Source organism: Hydra vulgaris, chromosome 09 (genome assembly GCF_038396675.1).
Source record: "Hydra vulgaris chromosome 09, alternate assembly HydraT2T_AEP".
NCBI lineage: Eukaryota > Metazoa > Cnidaria > Hydrozoa > Anthoathecata > Hydridae > Hydra > Hydra vulgaris.
Window position 1 is genome coordinate 14,987,790 of NC_088928.1, and position 24,660 is coordinate 15,012,449.

Genomic DNA, 24,660 nt, shown 5'->3' on the forward strand with positions numbered 1-24,660 from the left:
TGGTGATAATCTTAAATATGACCTCACCTAGAGTAGTTTAAAGGAATTACTTCCAGTAAACAGTACTTTAAGACATCTTTAAAACTTAATTGTGAATAAAAAGAAAATATTTGTAGCTTCATTTAAAAAATAAAGTCTAAGTAATATTATGTAAATATCGATAAATGCTTTTTCCGATGTTAAAATTGCATTTAGGTTAATAATACTTAAGATTTTTTTAAAAGTGGTATTAAGGTGCTCTAAAAGGTCCTTAATGTCTTAATGCACCGTGGATAAGCATTTAACAAGGAATTTCACATCTTCTTCATTGCAATTGTTGTTTATATGGCGAGTGCAGACATTGAACCATAAACCTCTTGGTTCTGAGCCAGAACTATAAATACAGTTCCACGGTTGCAAAAAATATATACGGCTGATCAAGATATAATTGCGTATTAAATAAAAAATGTATTTTAGTTTAAACTGAAAGACTACTTTACATTGATTTTTGGTTCTTTAATGCTAAAACTTCCCGAATTTTTTTACCCATCCACCTTATTACTTACTAAGTCTTTAAGAAACAAAGTCTGTGAATTTTCTTTGGGTTTTAAAAGTCTTTTAAAGGGTTATAAAATACTCTCTCATTAATTTATTGCATATGCAATAAATTTAAAAATTACTCTCACTCTATTGTGAATTATGTTTCTTTGTATTTTATGTTTGCAAGAACCAAATAAATTTTTAGCCACTTTGTTTTCATGTTTGCATGAACCAAATAAACTTTTAATCTCAGTTTTAAAGAAATCTTAAGTGTTTAATGGTAAAATGTCTTGAAATCAACAAATGTGGAGTTTTTTTTAACCTTCATAAAAGACTGTTAATTTGTTTTCGTTGATGTTTGTTGAACCGAATTTTAATTAAATAAGATTATGCTGAATTAATTGGTAATAATAATTAATGAAGAAAGAAAAAATGTTAAAATAAAACAATGTTGAAAACATATATTTAGTGCGTCTGAAAGCATAGACGCACTCAGTAACTTGTATTCCAAAAAATAATTTGTTTAAAATTTCAGAAAAACGGCGTTATTTAATAAAAACTTGTTTTACTTGTAGGTTTGTCCATAAATTACGCAATGCTAAATTTTATAAAACAAAAATATAACCATAATATTTTCATTAGTCTTTTTTTAACAGCAAAAATTAACAAAACACTCTTACTTCACTGAAAATGAAGCATCCTAGGCGCAGTGGTATGAGTGACTGCTTTAGAACCATGAGATCCAGGGCTTAAAGCGAGCTCTGGGCATATTTTGCCCAACAGCACAGTGAGGCGGATTAAGTTAAAAACTAAAAAAAAACAAACAATTAGATAAACTTTTATTTTAATTAGGGCTTTTGGGGCCAAGGAATTCAATTGTTAATCTAAATTTTTTTTTTGTGCATAAACACCGGTACACGCGCATGTATACAAGCGTCTACATGCGCGAGTACAATGTACACTGTGCAATGCACACTTGTACAATGTACATTGCACGCTAGCAATCGTAAAACTCATTTTAAACGCAAAAAAAAAAAAGTTCAAATTCAAATTAATACTTAAATAAAAGGATTTTGTATAATATTAATTTAATTAATCACTCAAAGTTACCCCACAAATGGGATAATTTTGAATACGTTTAGCTATTTAAAAACGCATTGTTTTGTTTTAAAATATAATAAAATACAACAGTCTAGTTTCACATGAACTTAGTATTGCTAAAATAATATATTATTTCATAACAAACACAAAATTGGTTTATTGCTTTCTTTAATGGGTATGTTTTAACGGGATAAGCATAAAAAGAGTCTTATTTACATCAGTTTCACTTACAGATTATGCGTTTACGTTTTCTTAAAAAATCCTCAAAATATATACTTTTTTCAAGGTCAAGAATAATGTATCCAATGCTGAAATCATTTTTCAATACCGATATTTTGGTACTGAATAATTTCAATACCGGTAATACCTGTGTAATTCTGGTATTGAATTTTTCTTACTAATACTTAAAATAGTATTTTTAATATTAGTAAAAAATTCCAGAAAGTTACAGAATTGCACTATCTATTATATATATACTATCAAATTATGACACTATATATACTATCAAATTATTAGAGTTACAAAAATCGTTTAAATCCAGTTCATGTATGGTCAGGCACGGAAGTAAAAAAATTTGTCGGTTTCATGTAGTTATTTTTATGAAAATAAATTGCTTGTGAGTATTTCTAGTAAAATATTATATCTCTACCATTCATAATTAATATATTTTCGATGTGAAACAGCAGTCATCAAATATTTCTGGCAAGAGTAAGGCGTTTAGGAAAATATTGTATGTTTTTAAAACTATTGCATCATTAACACACACACACAAGAGTTTTTTTTTTTTTATTTTTTTTTTTTTTTTTGTTCTTTAATCCTTACAAATTCGTAAAATATAATAGAATCTTTACAGAGTAAATAAAATTTAAAAAAAAAAAAAAAAATTACAAAGTTACGTTATACAAAAAAATATATAAAGTAAAACTGTAAAGTATTAGAAATTACTTCAAAGAACGCGGAAAACTTGCAGAAGACCGACGGTCTTGTCATCAAGAAACCGCTATGCGTTACTAATATTTTTGGATACTTTTTTTTAAAATAAGTTATAAAAAAAAAAAAATGTTATCGGTTTTCGGCAGAATGAGAATAAAAATCCAAAATGCAAAAAAACAAAGAATGCAGACAAAAAGAAGTTTTTAATTTTTTGATTTTATTTCAATACACATTAATATAAGTAGGTACACGATTCGCTAAATAGGTAAATTGCTAAATAGGTAATATATAGTCGTTCGAGTGTTGATAAATAAGCCTATTATTTGCTTTTGTGTTTTTGTTATTGCTGTTGTTTTTGAGTTATTTAGAGTTTTTTGGGTTATTTAGAGTTTTTTGAGTTATTAGAGTTTAGATTAGTTTCGGAACAAAGTTAGATTTATACATAGTTTTAAATGTTTTTGGGTTAATAAAAGTTCATAAAGTTGTTAGTGTTTAAAATGAGATCTTTTAATAACGTTTTGAGAGTATTTAAGTTATTCGATTTTTCCAGTTGAGTATTTTTTGATATTAATTTATTATATAGATAAGGACCACGGTACGAAATGGAAAAGTGCGAGAGATTTGTTTTTTTAAAAGGTACGTTGAAGTTTCCCGTTCCTCTGGTATGGTATCTATTTTTGCTATTTTGGAAAAAATTCTTTGAAAAGTAAGAAGGAACAAGTCCAAGTTTATATTTGAGCATAAATAACAAATTTTGGAATATATTGATTTGATATACATTTAATGCTTTCAAATTTTTTAAAAGTGGCTCAGCATGCGAGAGTCTATCCTTATTAAAAACTATTCTTGCAGCATGTTTTTGCTTTCGATATAGTGTAGTTAGTTTGGATCTATGAGTGCTCGCCCATGCAACATTAGCGTATATATAGTAGCTTTGTATAAACGAGAAGTATAGAAACTTTAAATTATCAGGAGACAGAATAGAACTAGCTTTGTAGAGGATACCAATGTTTTTTGATATTTTGGTATTTAATATATCTATATGTGATTTCCATGAGATGTTCTCATCAATAAGTATCCCAAGAAATTTAGTTGCTTGGGTTCTCTCTATTTCTTTAGTATCTATATTTAGCGAAGGTAAATCGGGTGGTATTTTTTTAAGGTTAGAATGAAAAAGTATGTATTTGGTTTTTTCTGTGTTTAACGATAATTTGTTAGATTTTAACCAACTGTTTATTTTTTCAAGTTCAGTATTTGTAGTTTCATAAAGTTCTGTAATTGATGAGGATGCATAAAATAAATTGGTGTCGTCCGCGAACATTATGAAATCTAATTTACTTGAGGCTTTAGGAAGATCGTTTATGTATATTAAAAACAAAAGAGGTGCAAGAATGGAACCTTGGGGGACACCGCATTTTATTTTGAGTAATTTTGAAAATTTTTTTCCATGAGCAATAACGCATTGTTTTCTGTCTAGTAAAAAATTTTTGAACCAGTTTAGTGCAACACCTTTTATCCCATATTTTTCCATTTTCCTAATTAAGATAGCGTGATCTACCGTGTCAAATGCCTTAGATAAATCAACAAAGACTCCAAGGACGTATTTTTTTTTTTCAAAGGAGTCATTTATATTATTTATAAGATCAAGAATTGCGTGTTCGGTTGAATGTTGCTTTTGGAAGCCAAACTGTTTTTCCTTTAGGATTTTGTTATTTGTTAGATATTTATACAGTTTATTGTATATTACTCTCTCTAAAAGTTTTGAAAATACAGGTAGCACTGAGATAGGTCTGTAGTTATTTAGTGTAAATGTATCACCGGTTTTTAATATTGGTATTACCTTAGCTATTTTTAATTTATTCGGTACGGATCCTGTAATAATTGAAGATTTAAAAATTTCATAGATTGGTTGTTTTATCTCCGGAAACACATTTAAAACTATATAGCTACAAATGTCGTCTATCCCAGGGGCCTTATTCGTCTTAAGAGAGTTTTTTGCAATTTCTAGTTCTTCATGGTCTAGTTCAGAGAAAATATTTAAACAGAAATGTTGGTTTGTGATATAGGTTTCGAAGGAGATATCAGCATTGAATTTTTGAAGCCATATTAGGGCCTGTGTTTGCAAAAAAGCTATTGAAGTTTTCAGCGATAGAAGTTTTGTCGATATATTCAGTTTCGTTAACGATAATTTTATCGGATAAATTATTTGATTTAGTATAGTTTTTACCTATTATTTCTTTCAATATATTCCAGGTTTTTTTAATATCACTTTTGCTTTTTTGTAGTTGTTTTGAATAATATACTTTTTTTGAATTTTTTCTAATTTTTTCAAATAGATTTTTGTATTCCTTGTATATAGTTAAGTTAGTTTCGTTTCTGTTTTTTAAATACTTGATATAGAGTTTTTGCTTTGTTTTTGATAATTTTCTAATCCCCTTAGTTATCCATGGGCAGTTTAGATACTTTAGCTTTATTTCTTTCTCTTCAACAGGAAAATGTTTATTGTAGTGATTTAGAAAAATATTTATAAATAAATTGTATGCGGAATTTGTGTGTCCAAGGTTACATTCTTGATACACTTCATCCCAATTTACTACCGATATACCGTTTTACTTTTAAATTCAATAAGTTTTATCTTTAACTAAAAATTTTTATCATTAAATTTTTATAAAAAGTTAATCATACAACATACCATTTCCTCCTTCCCAAACTTTTGAGCGAATCCAATTTTATACTCTCATTACTAGTTGAATGGGCCTTGTTTATTAGACTTTAGATAACCGGTCTCGAGTCTCGATTTATCGTCTGGTATCGGCGCGATACCTTACAGTATCGGTATCGAAATCAAGCGATACTATTTCGAAAATATCGTTAATGTTGGTATCATTTGGTATCGTTTAGTATCGCTGCGATACCTTACAGTATCGATATCGAGATCACGCGATACTAGTATCAAAAGTTATCGGTTATGTTATGTTAATCATTTAATTTCTCATCTGGTATCTTTGTTTTAATTTAAATAATTGTGTGGTATCACTTCTGTATTTTAATTTCTCACCAGTTATCGTTATTACAATTTTTTCTATCGTGATTAAAAAAAAAAAAGTTTTTTAAACATTTAGTGTTTTAACAGTGTGTGAGGGGCGGACAAAAAGTAAGGGGGGTGGTATTCGGAGTAACTACAGCCTACTTAAGAAATGTCAAACTTCAAAATATTGTTAATAAAATTAAAAAAGTTAGAAAAAATACAAAAAATTGTAATTCAACATTTTATTATTTTTCTCAACAAAAAAAATATTTGTTATTACTCACTACCTTATAACTGTTTTAAAATCATTTTAAATGATCAGATAAGATAGAGTAAAACCGGGTCAAACCGGTTTGACCCGGTAAGTGTCACACTTACCACGTAAAAATTTCATAACTTTTTTTTTTTTTTTTTTTTTTTTTTTTTTTCATTAGATAAGTAACAAAAAACTACATATGATAATATAAATATATGTTAAAAAAATAATAATAATAAAGTTATTGAAAATATTAAATGTAAAGAAAAAAAAATTGTGTGGTTTTGGGCAACATTCTGATAAAACTGAGAAAATATTGAAATTTTTAAATTTTAACTTTTTTTTTATTATTTTTTTTAACACAACTTATATTTAAGAAGCTATATTAAAGTTTTTACATTTTTTGCAACAAAAAAATTTAGTTCCAACGACATATTTATTGGTAAACATGTTTCTTTGCATAACCGTTCCCGACACATCGAATTCTCGCATTGTAACATTTCTGTGTGTAATTGTACTCTACACTTTTTACATTTTGCGATTTTTAATCGTTTGGTTGCTGGTACTTGTTCTTTATTATTGTTTTGCTGGGGTTGCTCAGCATTGTTATGCTCAGGTATTTGAGTACTTGGCAAAGAGAGTCTAGGCTTTGCGTTGACTTTAGCAACTTTCACGGCTTCCTTTGTTGCTTTTTCTTCATCTTTTTGTTTGAGGAACTCGATCGCATTTTCTTTGTTAATACATTTTCCATCAAGTTTTTACACGTTTCACTGCTTCGGTTTTTTAACATGCGATTGATTTCTGGCTCAAAAAAACTGCCTCAACTCTATCTTGATACTATTTTTGCAACGCTCAACACATGCTTGGTACCTATCAAAACTTGAAGCTGGTGTAGTTAAGAAAGATGGTAATCGGTGTGTAGTTGAAGTAGGTGGTGCGGCGGTTGTTGAAGATGATGAAGTCGTGTCTGAGCAAGATGGTGTAGGTACTGCAGAGGCTGCTAAAGGTTGATGAAGGTGGATTAAACGTTTGTGTGATTGCTAATGCCTTATGATTTATGTCGTTTTTATTAAGTGGAAATAAGTCAGTGTACTGAAAACCAGCGATTGCATGCAAGAGTGTAAAACATTTACCACTCTCGTACAGCAGTTTGAGAAACGGTGAAAAATTTTGTTTATCTAAATTCTTACATTTTGAGTTGATTTTTTCATTTTGAGTAATACTTTGTAAGAATTTCTTCCCAAGCTTGTTTGATATGACAACATACACCTCTATCCAATGGTTGTAGAATATGTGAAGAATACTCTGGTAGACAAAGGAAGATTATATTGTGTTTTTTGCACAGGAATACCGTTTCCTAAGTTATGTAAGTTGTATGCCTATCAAATACTAAAATATGAATACCACCAATTTTCTCATTTTTGGGTATAAATACTTCTTCAAGTCGTTCAATAAACGTATCGTGCTCCATCCAACCTGGTTTAAAATTGAATATTTGGTGCCAGCTGGACCACTTCTTGCCCAGTGAGGACAAAAGTTTCTTTTAGCTTTGCATATCAAAATTGGTCGTACAAAATGCCCATCAGCATTGCAGCAACTGTTAACAGTATAATTAATTTTTTCATTGTTGCCAGTAAGCTTAAATGCACGTCTTGTTTCTTTTTGACGCACTACGGTTGCTTTGCCTTGATCACTTAAAAAACCTGTTTTATCACAATTCCAAATACGCGACCCAGAAGTTATACCAGTCTGCTGATATTGCTTGGCAACACATTCAAAATAACGATCAATTATTTCTGACGCACAAGAAGCGGCTCTTTATCTGCTAAATTATCCGGCGGTCAAAAGAAATTTCTTGTTGAAATTTCTTTTGACCATCTTATCATAAAGACATAAAACCAGTCTTTACCAAGCTTGCCATTTTTGAATAAGTGTAATTAATATTTGCGTTTAAGGTAGCCACATACAAATTCTAGGTTTTCATTTCGGGTTAAACCATAACCCCAGTCACCAAGTAGTTGGAACGCATGCACCATCAATCTTTCTGTTTCATATGAGAGAACCGTTGTTGTACCTGAGCCATGGAAGCCTTTGTTGTTTTTACTTTTGCGATCTTTGACACTGGAAAGCCATTTTTGATTGCAGCTTTTCTCAGTGAAGTTTTATTTCCTTTCATATCAGTTAATGCGGCTAGTACATCGTCTTTCATGTTTGCTTTTGTTTTTTTAGTTGACATGTTAAAGTGAGTGAGTTAAATTGAATTGAGTGAGTGATGAATATATTGAGAAATAATATAATAATTGGTTTTTAATGAGTAAAAGTTTATTATATTAACAAATAATATTATATTTCATTCATAATTAAACCGGAATTAACACTAAGTTAATTAGATAAAGATAGGCGCTTAGCCACTTGCGAAAAACTAAACTTAGTAATTAATCGAGTGTTCGGTTTTATCAGAAAAAAGATTTTTTTTTTTACTTTTTTGATTTTTTATTTAACTTTTTGTTCTAGCTGCATAAAAATTATACTATCAGAATCAAAATTAAATTTCCAACGAGATAGTGCCAAAGTTATTTTTATATCAGTTTTGGTTCAAGCGCTCTTTTGTTCGCAACGATAAAAAATATAAAAAAAATTCTGACTCCCAGTTAAAGTTGTATAAAAAAGAAAAAAATGGAGTTGAATCGGCATATAATTTTATCAATTCGAATAGAGGAGATAGTTCTGTATTTGAATCTATTTTTTTTTTTTTCATAGCTATATCTGTTTAGTTTTTATTTGATGATTTCGATCAGTGTGCGGAATGATATGGTGTGCGGTTTGACACGGTTTACTCTTGTTGTTTTATTTTGAAAAAACGCAAACCTTATATTTTATATTTTTTTGGTCGGACTACCCCCCTAGAACAATGACCTGGATCCACCTATGCTGTGTGTTGTTTCTCAAATCGTTATTCCAACTCTATTGAACTTTTATTCCATTCAGACAAAAATTGTTGTGCAGAATTGATCTCCAAGGGAATAGTTTTGCAATCATTAAAGAGAGTTTTTCATATTATTCACCAAAGGAATTTGTTTGTGATGTAATCGTTAATGATTATTCTAAACGAGTATTAGAAATGAATGTTCAAAGAGAATTGATTTTGTAACAGTCATTACAGTTGTTTTAATTTCCTTAATTGTGTCGTATCGCATCCATATTTTAATTTCTCATCTGGTATCGTTACTTTTACTAAATCTCTCGTGGTATCGTAATTCTCGCCTGGTCTTTCGTTCTGTGTTCAACATTCAACAACTAAAATTTGGTTTTAAACAATTAAACATAAGTATACTTTAGTTATTAAAGAAAACTAATCTAGAGCCGACAACACCTAGGGGGGGGGGGGGTATTCCTCCCACTTTTTTTCTAAAGGTATTTTTTTTTTTTTTAAGAAAATCTAGTTATTATATATAAAAACTTAACTTTTAAACGCAGAAATTTGCGTGGCCAAGCGGATTTGTGACCTAGAGCTCTAGGTTTAAGTCTTTCAGAAGAATTTAATTCTTTTAATTTAAAATGCAGTTTTAATGTTTTTACGTTATAACTATTATTGTTTATTAACTGTTAGGGTTTTAAAAAAATTTGATTTAATTGGTGGAGTAATAATTCATACATTCGACTGATTTTTAGGGAGAACGCGCAAAGCACAGTGTGCTAAATTGACCGCCAGGTTGTATGTCTGCCCACTCTGAACTTATTTTATATCATATAAAGATACTTACTAATAGTAAAAAAAAAAAATTCACGCCTATCAAAGGGTCTTTTTTTGGTAATGATATTTCTGAAGTTATTTAACTCTTTTGACATTTTTTAGATGCAAAATTTAATTTTGCCCCATGCCCCAAGTGAATTCGATGCGTCCCGGCTCTTAATAAAAATAACAAATAAATCTCTAAAAAGCAATTGTACTTGTATTTAGTTAATAAAAAATTCAATTTTTTATTAACTAATATTTTTTTTTTTGTATTATTGAGTGTCTCGAATCGAGACCATGCGATATATACGATTCTTTTTATTATCGGTATCGTTTGGTATCGAAGCGATATTGATAGTATCGACATTGATACATAAGCGATAGCACACGATACGAGACCATCCTTCTCGGTATTGAGTGGTATCAAACCAATACTGATAATATCGACATTAGCATATAAGCGGTATCATGCGATACGAGACCGTTCTTATCGGTATCGACTTATACGATACCGATTATCTAGTGTCTATTGCTTATCGCGCCTGGAAGTTTTAAACATTCCATTTTGTGTTTTACGTGAAGAAAGCGATCGTGCACAAGCCCTGTACATAAAGTTTTAAATATCAGTATTGAGCTATTTCAATATTTACAATATTTCGGTACCGGTATTTCGGTATTGGTACAATTGGTATTGGATGCACTAGTCAAAAGTTCTTTTTTCCCTTTGAGTCTTCTTTTACCTCGACATCAACACAATACAATTGTTAAAGTACGTTAACTACTACTTGGCGACTGTTGTTTTAATGTTTTTCCATCTGGAAAATGATTGAGGATAATACTTACATATAATCCCATATTTTTTCAAAACCACTAAGCTACTAAGTTGCTGATTACCTTTTGATCTGAAGATTATAATGTTTACAGGTAAATAAAGTTACAACAAAGAAGATTTATTTTTTTTAATTGTCTTTGCTTTTTTTGAACACGAGGTTTTCATTTGAGCAATTTTTTTCCTCCAATCTCTTTTAAGAGGTTCATAAAATGCGACATCAAGAGCATAGTTGTTAACAAGGACAAAAGTAGCTAAGCCAAAAAGCCACACGTTACAAGGCCAAAATCAAGGCCAAAAGTTACAAGGCCAAGGACAAGGACAAGAGTTTAAAGGTCAAGGCCAGAATTAAGAGTTTCAAGGCCAAGGCCTACTCAAACATTTTAAAGACCAAAGATTTTAATTTTTGTCTGAGCTTAAGGCCAATTGTCAAAAAAGTGAGAAAGAATCAAACCGTCCTGACTTTGATTGTATTGTAATTTAGGTGGTCCACTTTGACTTCTTGTCGTCCATAAATGGTCAGCTTAATAAACATAACCAGAGACGGTCTGACCAAAAGCACTAAACATGATTGACGTAACATAATAAGTTGTACAATAATTTTTGCATACTATTAAAAAAAAACTATGGATTTTCCATGTGTTTAAAGTTTTTAAACCTTATTATTCAAAGAAACAACTTACACCCAATGAACATCTAATAATTTTTTTAATGGTAAACCACGATTGTTACCATAGAATTTGAAAACTGGCACTCAGTATAATTTATATACTACCTTGTATTAATATTTTTTTGTATAAACCTAGGATGGTACTGCTATGAAATGCTAAACAAAAACAAATTATAAATGAAATTCAAAAGATGAATAAAAGTACTTTCAACAAATTTAATTCAACACAATATTTAATGTACACACAAATATTGTATGACATATTTTTAATATAAGATTTACAGTTTATGTGTTCTGCAAAAAAAAGTATTTGGGCAATTCCACGGCTGAAAATGAAAAAGTAGTTGAATTTTATCCTCTTTTTCGTTAACTTTTAGCAAATGAATATTGGTTTTTACACATAAAAGTTCATATAAAATATATCTTTAATACTAAAATTAATTTATATGAGCTATTTTAATGCTTCTGATAAATACTGTTTTTCTTATTGTCGCATCATTGTAAAATTTGAACCATGAATTTATTTGCGTAATCCGAATTAGTTTAGCGTGAAAATGGAACTAACATGTTTAAATTGTCGTTGGTCAGATTTTCTCTTTTATTAAACATATATATTTCAAAAAAAGAACTTTTGCAATTTTTATGTAACGTAAGTTAACAAAAACATGATAAAGTTTTTTTTTTTATTTGGTTGCGAACTGCGAACCGGTAAAATGCTAACTTTTTTGCAAGCCATAGTTGTCAATGTTGTAATGTTATAACATCATAGTTCTTAATATTGTAATGTTGTAACATCTGTTGTTAATGATGTAATATTTTTCATTTTCCGTTTATCGTTAAGTAGTTTATTTTACTATATATTTTATGGACTACAAAGAGAAACATAAGTTATATTCAATTTAAAAGAAATATAATTTAAATTAAATGAAATATATCAAATTACACTATATTTAATATAAATTAAAAAATTCATAAGCAAACGTTTTTTTAAATATCTTAACTGTAATGGTCATTAAAGTATAACGTCGTGGTTCACAAAAAAGTTCGCATTTTACCGACTACTGAAAATAAGATAATACGCATTAGTATAAGTGTAAGTAAAAATTTCGTCTAACTACACCTTTTCAAGATGTAATTGAGAACTTGAAAGTTGTAATTAAGAAACGTAAGATGTAATTAAGAAACGTAAGATGTAATTAAGAAACGTAAGATGTAATTTGAAACATGAAAGATGTAATTAAGAAACGTAAGATGTAATTTAGAACATGAAAGTTGTAAATAAGAAATCGTAAGATGTAATTGAGAAGATAACAGTTGTAATTGAGAAAAGTATAAAGAATACAAAGTTCTTTGTATTTTGAACTTTGTAGTCCTAATAGACATTGTAATTTAAGGGTGGAAATAATAATATAAGGGAACCTGTTGTACCTTAGACCACTTTTTGATTTAATGCGTTTTTTGCGTAGTCTATTGAGTAAATTTAAACCATTCAAACTATATAATGTTCTGTCATATTTTGCCCGAAAATTATACTTAGGACTTTTCTTTCATTCGATCACGAAGTATCTTTTTCCCGCGTTTAAAAAAAAGAAGTCTATTGGTCAAAGATACAACACGAACGTTGTACCTTTGACCGAACGTTCAAAGGTACAACGAAAGAAACGTTGTTCCTTTGACTAATACTAATATTGACTAATACTAATGACTAATAGTATTACTAATTTTTTAAAATAAAATTAGTTATTATAACTATTTAGATAAAGTCACATTTCTTTAGATGCTTAATTGTACAAAACTTGTTGTCTAATATATACAGTTATTTTTATTATTTTAGATAAGAAGAGAGCAAAAATATATTTTTATAACTTATATTAGCTGGCGGTCTATATTCATTTACATATGATCATGATGCTTTTTACAGGAAATATTTTAATGATGACAACAAAAAATACAATTATAAAAGAGTATTATATATTAATTATTACAAATAGTCAGTTCAACATCAAACATAAGATACTGACATTTAGATGAACCATGACCAATACTTGGTGGTGGAAGTTTCATAACAATATCCTCAAGTTCCGCATCATAAAGATTGTCATCTTCTTTTATAAATTTGTTACAAAAGTCTCCTGATTTCTTAAGATACTTAATTTTGTAAACTATACCAAAAACTTCTATAATTTCTGCTACATAAAGTCTAGAGTATTTCTTTCTGGCCAATTTGAAAATTAAAAAATTTACAGAAACAATTTCATTTTCATTATCAAGTATATTTACTTCAAAATCAATTTCATCAGAGCTTTCATTATTTAAACAAGTGTCAGACTGACTAAAAATAATATGTTTTGCCATTTTTTTCTTTTGCTTGAAGAGAACTCTTTAAATCGTTGGTTATTAGATTTTAAATCTAGAATAACTTTAATTCAGGTGTATCAGTTAAAGTACGTGATTTTCCCCTACGTCTTTTTGAAGTATTTGTTTTTCTTAATTTGAATTTAGGATGAGGTGGTATTATCTCAGGTTATACAATAAATGATTTTGATGGTAAACTTACAATAGGGATTTCCCCTAAATCAATAGATGATGTTGATGGTAAACAGGATGGAGCAGTTTTAACATCAATACTTTCATTAGAAATGCAAGCTTCAGTTTTCTCTATTGGCCTATCAGTAACATTTGCAGCTAAAAGTCAATATCAGTAAAAATATTTTCATTAAATGGATAAAATCCAGTACATTTAAAACTGTTTATAATATTATTTGGTACAAAAGCATGAGGATAAGATTGACCAACAAGGTAAGATATATCATACATTATAACTGGTTTACCAGCATTGCCTGGTGTGTCATCCAGCTATTCATGGCATTGTAATAAAAAGTTTTAAATGGTCCAAAAACACCACGATTGAGAGGTTGCATTTTATGGGTTGTGTGAGGATGAAATGTCATTAAAACTATACCCGATTTTTTTGCTAACTCAATAACAGAAATGTTTACTTGACTCTCATGATTATCCATTAATAAAAGAACAGGTTTTTCAATTGATGGTCGCACATTACTAATAAAATGTTCAAGAAATTGTACAAAAATTACTTCATTTGGCCATCCAGATATATTAGCTGCTCCTACACTTCCAGGAGGAGAATTGTTTAACATGTATTCTTTGAATTTAGCACGTGGAAATACAATTAATGGTGGGATGCTATTTCCAGTAGCATTAATTGCAGCAATCATTGTTACATTATTACCTCGTTCAGCACTAGTCATGCTCCCTATTTGTTTTTTATCTTTTGGAGCTAGAATTTTTGGTGGTACGTGGACTGTGGTAATTCCTGTTTCATCACAATTCCAAATATTTGATGGGTCAAAATAATAACGTTCTAAAACATTTTTGTAATTTTTATATACAATCCTTACGGTTTCTCTATTGAATGCAGAAGATTTACCAAGACTTGTAGGTTGTGGTTTATGTAGAGATACTTGGGGTCGCGATCGCGTCACAAAACGAGTTACCATCTTTGTAGGGGGAAAACATTAAATAAAACGCGTTATTAGTGCGTTTTGTTTTAGGTTTTAACCCGGCGTTAAAATATTGAAAACACTGAAAAAAGATATTAGTGAAAACTTTTGAAAATCACAAAGTTTTGTACAAACGATCGATAGCATGTCGCTATATGAATACTGCGATAAACTAGATTTTGAGGCCTTAGAAAGATATATTAAAAAGTTGGAAGTAATTGGTGTAAAGCAGGGAGCTACTGCAGTTTCTCCCCAGCCCTTTTTTTTATTGCTGATTATGATAGAGAATTTTATGCTGATGAAGAATCGTATAAAAACATAGGTCTGAAAATCAACAAAAAGTGCTCTAATTCGCTGTTGAAGTTTAAAAAATTATTGTGCCAATCCCTATTTTTTCAGTCGATGTATGTACATTCAATTGCGCCAATCCCTATTTTTCAGTCGATGCATGTACATTTAATTGCGCCAATCCCTATTTGTCAGTCGATTTATGTACATTTAAAAAGCAAAATCTTAAACTAATTTTTAAAAAATTAGTTAAAAATATATTAATAAAAACATTTAATTTAAATATAATTTAATTTTGACGACAATAAAAACCGGGTTGCGTAATTAAAAAAAGATTTTCTAAGCGATTGATTTCAAAACATAAAGATGTAAAACGTTTTAAAAAAATGGCGAATATTAGCGTTTTTTAGTGTAACTTTTTAAACTTCAACAGCGAATTGGAGCACTTTTTGTTGATTTTCAGACCTATGCTTTTATACGATTCTTTATCAGCATAAAATTCTCTATCATAATTAGCAAAAAAAAAAATGGTGGGGAGAAACTGCAGTAGCGCCTATATATATATATATATATATATATATATATATATATATATATATATATATATATATATATATATATATATATATATATATATATATATATATATATATATATATATATATATATATATATATATATATATATATAAATATATATATATATATATATATATATATATATATATATATATATATATATATATATATATATATATATATATATATATATATATATATATATATATATATATATATTACATTAGTTGTTTCAAATATACCAGAAATAAAATGTTTCCAACAGACATAATAAAATCTTGACTTTGGTGACAATCGCTTGTTTTTAATAATATTCTCTTCTTTGTCAATATCATTACGACTAATTGCTTCAATCTAAAGATTACGACGTAATTGATCTTTTGGTATCAAATAATGTTTTAGCTCTGGAGAAGTTTTAATATTGCTTGAACATCCAATAGCACAGCAACTCTTAGGCTTTTTTAAAAATTTGACTTCGTGTTTTTTTTATTTTAGAGCCGGGTTAAGGCAAAAAACAAAACGCGCTAATAACGCGTTTTGCTCAATATTTCCCCCCTACAAAGATGGTAACACGTTTCGTGACGCGATCGCGACCCCAAGAATAGCTCTTTATTATATCTTTTGCGAAAATCTCGCAGCCACCTGCACACTTGTTTTTCATCCATGAAGTTTCAATTTTTTTATGATTTGCTAAAGCATACTCATATGCAAAGGACCTTATCTGCTTTAATGTAAGTCCATAATGCATATTTGCAGCATCTGCTGAGTAGTTTACCAAAATTAATTCTTCTTCTGTTGAGAATATTTTTTTTGGTGTGGTATTTGAATATAAATATTCGCAACTACCAGATTTTTTAAACTGCTCTAACTGATATATCAAAGTTGATTTTTTAATGTTGCAATGTCTTGCAGCTTGAACTCATTTTTTGTTGAAGCACAAAATTTATTGCATTAAGCATATCTGTTTCAAAAATCTTTTTGCGAAAAATACCAACCTTGCTCCTTGGCATTTTAAAACCTAAATATATAAACAGAATTAATTAACTATTTTTAGACATTTAATTCCTTATAATAAAATGAACTTGACAATGATATTGCTTCAGCTGTTTAACTAAATTAACAAAATTGATTATTTTAAGTGTAGTAGTGGTCCAAGAATAAATAGTGAATTGCATTAAAATTCAATGGATTTATTTCATTACCATAGTACTAGAAACAAATTTGCATTAAAAAGCAGTAAAGCACAGACGCCTAATAAAGTAGAAAAATTTTTTTATAAATTTGCCCTCTTAAACTCTGCAAATTACCGAGGAAACAGTTTTTGTTGGTCGAAGGTACAACGTCTTAGTCTGGTCAAAGGTACACGAGTTGGGTTTCTTTAACAATTATCTCCTTAATCCCCATTTACGGTCAGACATAATCATCCAAACTTTTCCATCACAAAAAAAAGATGTTGGGTAATGTTTATAATGTCGTAGATGAATCAAACAACAATTTATTACAGTTTTAAAATCAGAATAAGATTAACACAAATATTTATTTTTAAGAGCAAAATCTTATAATTACTAGTGGATCAATACCATCTATCCCAAGTATGATGTTTTACGGTAAGAAGAGTTGTCATGGACTATTATTTCAAATGGCACTTCACGTTTTTTTTAAATAATAATAGTAAGCCGACAGAGTAGAGTGACCAAAAGTACAACATGGTCAAAGGTACAACGGGTTTCCCTAATATCAATAAAATATAAAAAGTCATGAAAAAAGCATTTAAGGTTTAGGCGGAAACTGGAAAAATCCTATTGGGTGTCAACTAAAACTTTTATTTTTGTTTGTGAAAAATTTAATTGAGATTTCAGATGAATAATAAATAAAACACAAACAATTTATTTAAATAAAAATTTAAAATTCAAATTTAAACTACGTCATCAAAAAATTATTGCAATATTCAGTTGAACACCAACTTGGACGTCTTCCATATTTAAAATCGTTGCGTAATGCGTGGTTGTATGTTGTACTGCGCGTGTACAATCACTTCTCATTATTGTATTTTTTGCCGCAGTAACGATTCTTTCTAAATACTGCATTCGTTGTTCCATAATCCCAACACCGAATACAGGTGGAATGCGAATAATATTTTTAACGTTTATATTTATTTTGGACCAGAGCTTAACCTCCACTGGGTTTAACATTGGGCTGTAGGGTCCTAATCGTAACAACTGAGCCGGTGAATTTTCAAACACCCTTTCCAAACGAACGTGACGTGGAGCATTGTCTGTTACGACGACCAAATCCTCTAAACGACTCCAGGATGTAACCCACTGGTTAAATCCTCTGCGAGTTTCCATCATGGCGATATTTTTTGTTGATATAGCTGCAATCAAATGTATGTTTGCACCTATTGAAGAAGGTATTTTCATTATTGCTCTTTTCCCCTGTTTCGCACGTCCTTGTATTTTTCTACAAAAAAGATTAAAATTTGCTTCATCCAATTAAACTATCTGATGACTATTATTTATGATGTGTTCGTTAATGTTCCTAACATATTCAGCTCTTTTTTTGTTTGTTTTCATTACTATTCATTGTAGTAGGCTCCAAGTGCACATTTTAAAATGAAAACAGTCTGGCTTCGAGGTAATTAGCAATTGTGGTGGTGCTGACGCTAATATTAAATTGTCTTAATATCCTTGTTTTAATGGCCACCAAATGTCAACTGACAGTCACTTTCAATCCATGTTAGTGTTTCTTCGATTTGATTATCGGTTAATTTTTTTGGTTTAAAACCATCTCTTCCGAAAAAATTTAAATTTCCGCTGCGGACCCAACTGTATGCTGACTTATATTATGACACCTAAAGTTTGCATCAGAGTCACCAATTCGTCGATTCGCTCAGCACATTCAATTACTCTTTTCTATCATTCAATGAAGATAAAACATAATGTTTTCAACTTGTTTAGTTGTATCTATTTCATGTCTACAAATTGGACAAGGTTGTTCTGGTTGTTCCAGAAGTGGTTGTAAACAAATTTGTGAAATAAATGCTTGCACGGATTCAATTTAATAACAGACTTTCTATTCATAGTGTACTGATAAACAATACAACGATCTTTCAATTCTATTACTGTATTACAGCATTGCTGGTGCATACAAATGCTAAATTTGATATTATTAACTTATTAAAATGCATGTCCAAGAAGATCTTTTATAACGACCTTTAAGCTTACATTGAATTCTCAATTACAAATAATGTATTCTCATTTACATTTTACGATTTCTTAATTACAACTTTTGTTTTTCAAATTACATTTTGCGATTTCTTATTTACATGTAGGGTTTCTTAATTACAAATTTTGACTTCTAAATTATATGCTGTATTTTTCAATTACATCTTACTTATCTTAATTACAACTTTCAAGTTCTCAACTACATCTTGAAAAGATGTAGAGTTCGGACTGTTGTAAGCGTAATGAAAACAATAACAGAGACAATAATTATTGTTATTGTATTAACATTTTTAGAAACAATAGTAATACCTGTGATTTACAATTATTGTAATACTGTAATACAATAACAATAGATATTGTATTGCAATTCATCTACATAATACAATAACAATATCTGAAAAAAAAAATTGTATTGTAATGACCCTCAACAATAACAATAAATATTGTATTGTAATTTATCTTTATAATAGAATAACAATTTGTTGTTATTGTAATAAAAAAAAAATTATTGTCATGTCAAAATTTAATAAATGTTTTAACAGTCCAGTCTCCGTGATATGTGATCTTGAAATAGGGTACAGCTTATATATAACTATTGTTTCTATTTCTATTTTATTTACTGAATACCACTTGTCCTCATTGCAAACTTTATATAGCTCTATAAAAGTAAGTTTGATCTGACCTGTACTTCTTTTACTGCTGGTGATGGACATTATCAATTACTATCATTTCTTCCACTTAGTTATTTGCTTTTAAATTAGGCACCTATCCAATTGTTTCGAAACTTACTCAACTAACACTTATTCTAATATAACTTTGTCTTTTGTTTCTCTGAGGCTTTTATGGATGTATGTGTTTCATAAACTAACTGGATTTTTGGATCTAGTTGCAAAGTTGTACAAGAATTTTGTTACATAAATCAAAAACAATTTTTATTTGATATTCTAAACTGCCTCATTTTTCAAAAATGACCCCCAACAAAATTTGCCGGTACGGTATCTAAATACTTTAAAATACAAAGCTATTGGACTTTGAAATAGTAATACAATACACCACAACAGTTATTGTAATTGTTTTACATCACAGCAATACAATACAATAGTTTTAGAACTTTAATGTATTGTTGGAACAAAACAATGCATTGTTAAAACAAAACAATAGTTATTGTAACTGTTTTAATCACAGCAATACATTAACAATATATAATGCTTTTATTACATCTCTGTTATTACAATACAATTTTATTGTAATGTGTTATTGTATTTAATTTTTACAATTACAACAGTCCGAACCTTACGTCTAACTAAAGATTTTCTAATTTAAAAAAGTAACTTTTTGAAATTGCTGTAGGACTTGCAGAAAAACTGTAATCGATTTGATAACTCTCGTAAATATTATGAAAAATCACTTAGAAAGAGTGCCATCATTTTTTTAAAATTGTCTTTGTTAATTACTACTAATTAATGAGTTCAATACTTTGCAAATCTTTCGTTACGTAACTCTAAAAATCTAACTCTTAATTTACTTACAGTAGGCGCTTAGACATTTTTTTAAAAATGTAAAATGAAAACAAAGCAAATACTACAACTAGGGACTTCAGTCACCTGACTTTTTCCGTGTCACAAGTTCATCATATAAATAAACGCGATTTTTTCGGCAACTTTTTAGGCTAACTATCTAATTTCAAACCAAATTGCCCGTTGTATGCCCTTGGCAAATGCTAAATAAAAAACGTTGTTCTGTGAAGGTTATTCTTTGAAGTTCCTTAAAAAAGATGCCAGAAAATTTTTCAAGTCGTTTTCTTCATAGTTATGCTAATTTACACATTTTTACAAGTAAATATGCTGACTTACATTGCTTTTTTGGCATTCTAGCACCTCAAAAAAGAATATTAAGCTTATTAAATAATAGTATTTGATATTAGTTTTTATATTCATTTGCTTTTTATATCTGGACTTATCAATTTAAAAAATACACTTTTCCATCAGTTTTTCGATCTTTTCCAAGACGCTATTATGGTATTCCGTTTAACCTACATAGTTATCTACATGGATATTTAGAAAGCGCTTATTAATGTGACTGATATATAATTAGTTTTTTATGTCTAGCTGTTTGAAATGCAAAATAGAGATCTGTATTTCTGGTATCAAAATTTAGAAGACAAAAGCTTAGCCAATGTGTGCACAGTTTTTAAACACCACTTTTTTTCCAATTTCCAAATTGCTAAAAATGACCTTACTTTGTTTTCGAAAATAAAAAGAGTGATTCAAAAAGTTAGGTTGCTCACTAAAAAAAAGAAAGAAGAATTTTTGCTTTTAAATTTTATATCACCATTATGTGAAACAAATGTTCAACCATTCTTACAATCAAAGTCCTCCGAAAAAGACAAAAATCTTGTGAAAGACCTACATCTCAAAATCAAAAATAAAACTCTGAAGCGCAAAGTTGAAGAAATCGACAGTTTTAAAAAAGTTTCTGAAAACTACTGTAACCAGTTAAATGGTCTTGAAAGTGATAAAAAAAACTTAAAACTGTAAAAACCAGAAATGGAGAGAAATTAGAATTTGTAAGACAAGCCATGCAGTGTAAAGCACTATATACAGCAACAAACAAAAGCCTGTTGAGTCGAGAAAAAAAGTTTACCACATTGAAACTAAAGAATAAAACAAACAAAATTCGAAATTTAAACAAGAAGATTGTTTATCGAGATATAAAGTTAAAAAAACAAGAAAAAGAAATTGATGCATTAAAAGCACAATTTGAAAAACAATGTCAAACTTTAAATATGGAATTCAATAACCTTAATCAAATGCTAGAAAATAGTAATGCAAAAGTTAAAATGTTGTGTCAACAAAAAAGAAATCTCAAAAATAAATTAAGCCGTGTGAAAAATAATTTAAGTAAAACAAAGGAAACAATTTCCTTCTTGTTAATTGAAAATCTCACTTTTTTAAAGTCAGAAGTTAAAGAACTTAGTGAAAAATTGAATTATTAAACAAAGAAAACATTTATTTAAATGGTCTTTTAGAATTGTTGGAAGATGAGAAAATTGTAACATTTGAAAGAGGACGTTATTCAAATGATATTTGAGAAGTTATCATGGAGCTGTTATCATTAAATGTCAGTATGAACAAGGTCAATGATGTTATTAAAATTGTTTTAAAGAAACTTGCAAAAAAAGGAATTACAAAACTTCCCTCAGTAGGTACAAGATCTAGATTTATGTCAGAAGCTTTAATTCTTGCACAGCTTCAAGTATCAGAAGAGATGTTACGTAATATTGAAAAAGACACAGTAAACTGTTTACATGGAGATGGAACAACCAAATATTACAGACATTATCAAAACTTTCAGTTGACTACCAAAAGCGGTAGAATGCTATCATTTGGACTATCAGAAATGGCCTCTGGAGATGCTGCATCAGTTTTGAGTTCTTTAACAGAAATGTTATATTATATTTGTGATATTCTTTACACAAAGGACAGGGAAAAAAACTTTGCAAAGTTAATTTGTTCATTCAAAACAACTATGTCAGATTTAGGTTCTGTCAACCTACTATTTAACAGTAAGTTCAAAGGAATGAGGGAGCTATTGTTACCAAAAATAGAACATTGGGATAGTTTAACAATTGAACAGAAAAATGAATTTAAGGATATGTCAAACTTTTTTTGCAAGTTACATCTTTTAGCAAACTTTGCAACTGAGACAGATAAAGTACTAGATTCATTTGAAAAAATTGCTCTGAGTGATGCTCATGAAAACACTTTTGCATTTAAAACTTTTGAATCTGGGGTTGCAAGACTGATACGCACTGCATGTAAAGCGTTCCACAAACGAGGTAGTGATGAAGCTGGTGTAGCAGAATATTTCAATTCTTTTCTCATTGGAAAAGGTGAAGATAAGTGTATGTTTGCTTCTTTTTTAGGCAATAGATTTAACATTATGTTTTATAATGGGGCTGCACTGTATTATCATTCTAAATCTATTAAAGAATTTTTGTGTCAGTGGCCAAATCCCAATAATCTTCTGAAGGCAGTTAAAGAAGATATATCAAATATATTATTTTTAGCTGAATCTTGTGCACTAGGTATTTTTGATAAGTTTATTACTGGTCCTCTTTGGAGACTTATTGAAGAAAAGAAAAACATTCTTAGCATGAATAAGTATTTATTTTGTTTAAAAATGAAATTATCAGATCTTTGCAAAGATGCTTCTTTAATGCTCAATGCAACACCTGTATTTGACCCAAGAGATGTTGAAATACATAAAGATAAACTTTATGAAAAACTGTTTGAGGATACAGGCAATATAGAACTTGATGTCTTGGTGCAACAGTAATTAGAAATAATTTCCCATGCATTTCTAATAATACTTGAAAGACAAGCAATTGATCAGCTTCCAGGTGGTAAATATTGGAACTCAGATGATCAAATTCAAAAGGCTGCTGAAAATGTACCAACGACTAACAAAGCTTCAGAAAGTGATTTTGCAATTTTGGATCTACTTATTCGAACTAAACCAAATGCCAAAATTCAAACAATTCAAGCATATACTATGTGGTACCGAAACAAAACCTTAGCATGGCTGGATGCAAAATCAGAAGAAAAGCGTAACATTTTAATTGAAACAGCTTCTCATAGTGTTGAAAAAATGAAATTTAAGTATAAAGAGTAACAAGTAGAGTTAATTTCAAAGAAAATGTCAATGTTGAGAATAAAAAAGCAACTCAAGGCAGATGCAGAAAAGAAAGCATCACTAAAAAAAGCAAATATAGTAAATGTGCTTATTCAATTGAAATCACAAATTTGGCTAACAGTAGAAGAAGCAGAAGATAAATCTTCAAAAATTGATAATAATACTTTAAGGAAGCAAGTTATTAGAAGTCAATTAGATTTTTATCGTTATGTAATGGGAGCAAAATGTTCATTAAAGCTGTTTTTTAAAACTAAAGTTTCTGGAAATAAACGTATTGACTTAAATTCAAGTGAGCTGATGGAGAACTTGGTAACTATCATTCGCACATGCAACTTGCCTCCACCAGAGCAAAGGAACAATACACTAAAAGAAAAAATCCCACGCAATGACTTAATTAAGAAACAAAAAGAAGAGTTGTTTAGAAAGTTAAAGGATTCTAGAATGTCACATCTTGCAAGACAAAAAAAGGTCCAGTTTTTACCGACTTTATTAGTTTAGTTGGGCGAGTTGTTCTTCATAAAATAAAAGAAGTTGATGAAGAAGAGTATTTTTGTGCAAAGCAGATGTTGTTAGAATAGCGGAAGTCGGGAAAAAAATCAAGCAAACATTATATGATGCTATTTATGAATCAGAAGCTGGAAGTATTTACACATTTCCACTGTTATCTGACTTTGATAAAGGTGATATGATCTTGTTATAAAAGGTATAATCACTGAAATTTTTTTTCAGTATTTATTAGTTTAAAATCTTGTGATTGTTATTTCAAATCCTACTATTTAAATGTAATCAAAGATAAATCTATTATATTTTTTAAATGATAATCGAATTTATTATTAACATTTTACTTTCAGGACCAAATGAACTCTATGAAATGCTTTAAAGATTGAAAAAGCTCTTGTTTTCAACAAGTTGTTTTTTATGGTTTCCACAGAGATTTTATTGCTTATGACCCACTTACATATTTTCTTCACTTTTATAAGTGTATATGAGTATGTTCACTCTAATAATAAAAAAATAATAGAAAAGACTCTTGTTTTTTACAGCTTTCGCAAAAATTGTGTTTTGTTTGTCCCAATTCCCCCAAATGGGGGAAACGAGCCCTAGGATTCTTAGATATTTATAGAATTTTCATAAATTTTTATGAATTTGTTCACTCTTATAGGATGTTAAGATTATTTTTAAACAAAAGTTAATTTTTATACTTTTTAATTAGAAATTGTTACTTTTGACCCAAATTGGAATGCCCCAAATGGGGAAAAAAAGCCCTTGGATTCTTAGATAT

General features: G+C 29.1%; 2 protein-coding genes across 2 annotated transcripts; one reads left to right on the plus strand and one right to left on the minus strand.

The window, feature by feature from the left end:
* Nucleotides 1–13,888: 13,888 nt before the first annotated feature.
* Nucleotides 13,889–14,590, minus strand: LOC101240724 (uncharacterized). The gene has a single exon (XM_065806586.1). The coding sequence runs from the start codon at nt 14,588–14,590 to the stop codon at nt 13,889–13,891; it is 702 nt and encodes a 233-aa protein (XP_065662658.1).
* Nucleotides 14,591–20,402: 5,812 nt separating this feature from the next.
* Nucleotides 20,403–24,403, plus strand: LOC136085023 (uncharacterized). Its single transcript, XM_065806393.1, has 2 exons — nt 20,403–24,081; nt 24,230–24,403. Exon 1 carries the CDS (start codon nt 21,783–21,785, stop codon nt 23,019–23,021), a length of 1,239 nt encoding a protein of 412 aa, XP_065662465.1. The 5' UTR covers nt 20,403–21,782; the 3' UTR covers nt 23,022–24,081; nt 24,230–24,403.
* Nucleotides 24,404–24,660: the final 257 nt, after the last annotated feature.

What these genes read in the sequence shown, in the direction of transcription:
- LOC101240724 (XM_065806586.1), bottom strand. Translation starts at nt 14,590, where the DNA reads ATGGTAACTCGTTTTGTGACGCGATCGCGACCCCAAGTATCTCTACAT.
- LOC136085023 (XM_065806393.1), top strand. Translation starts at nt 21,783, where the DNA reads ATGGAGCTGTTATCATTAAATGTCAGTATGAACAAGGTCAATGATGTT.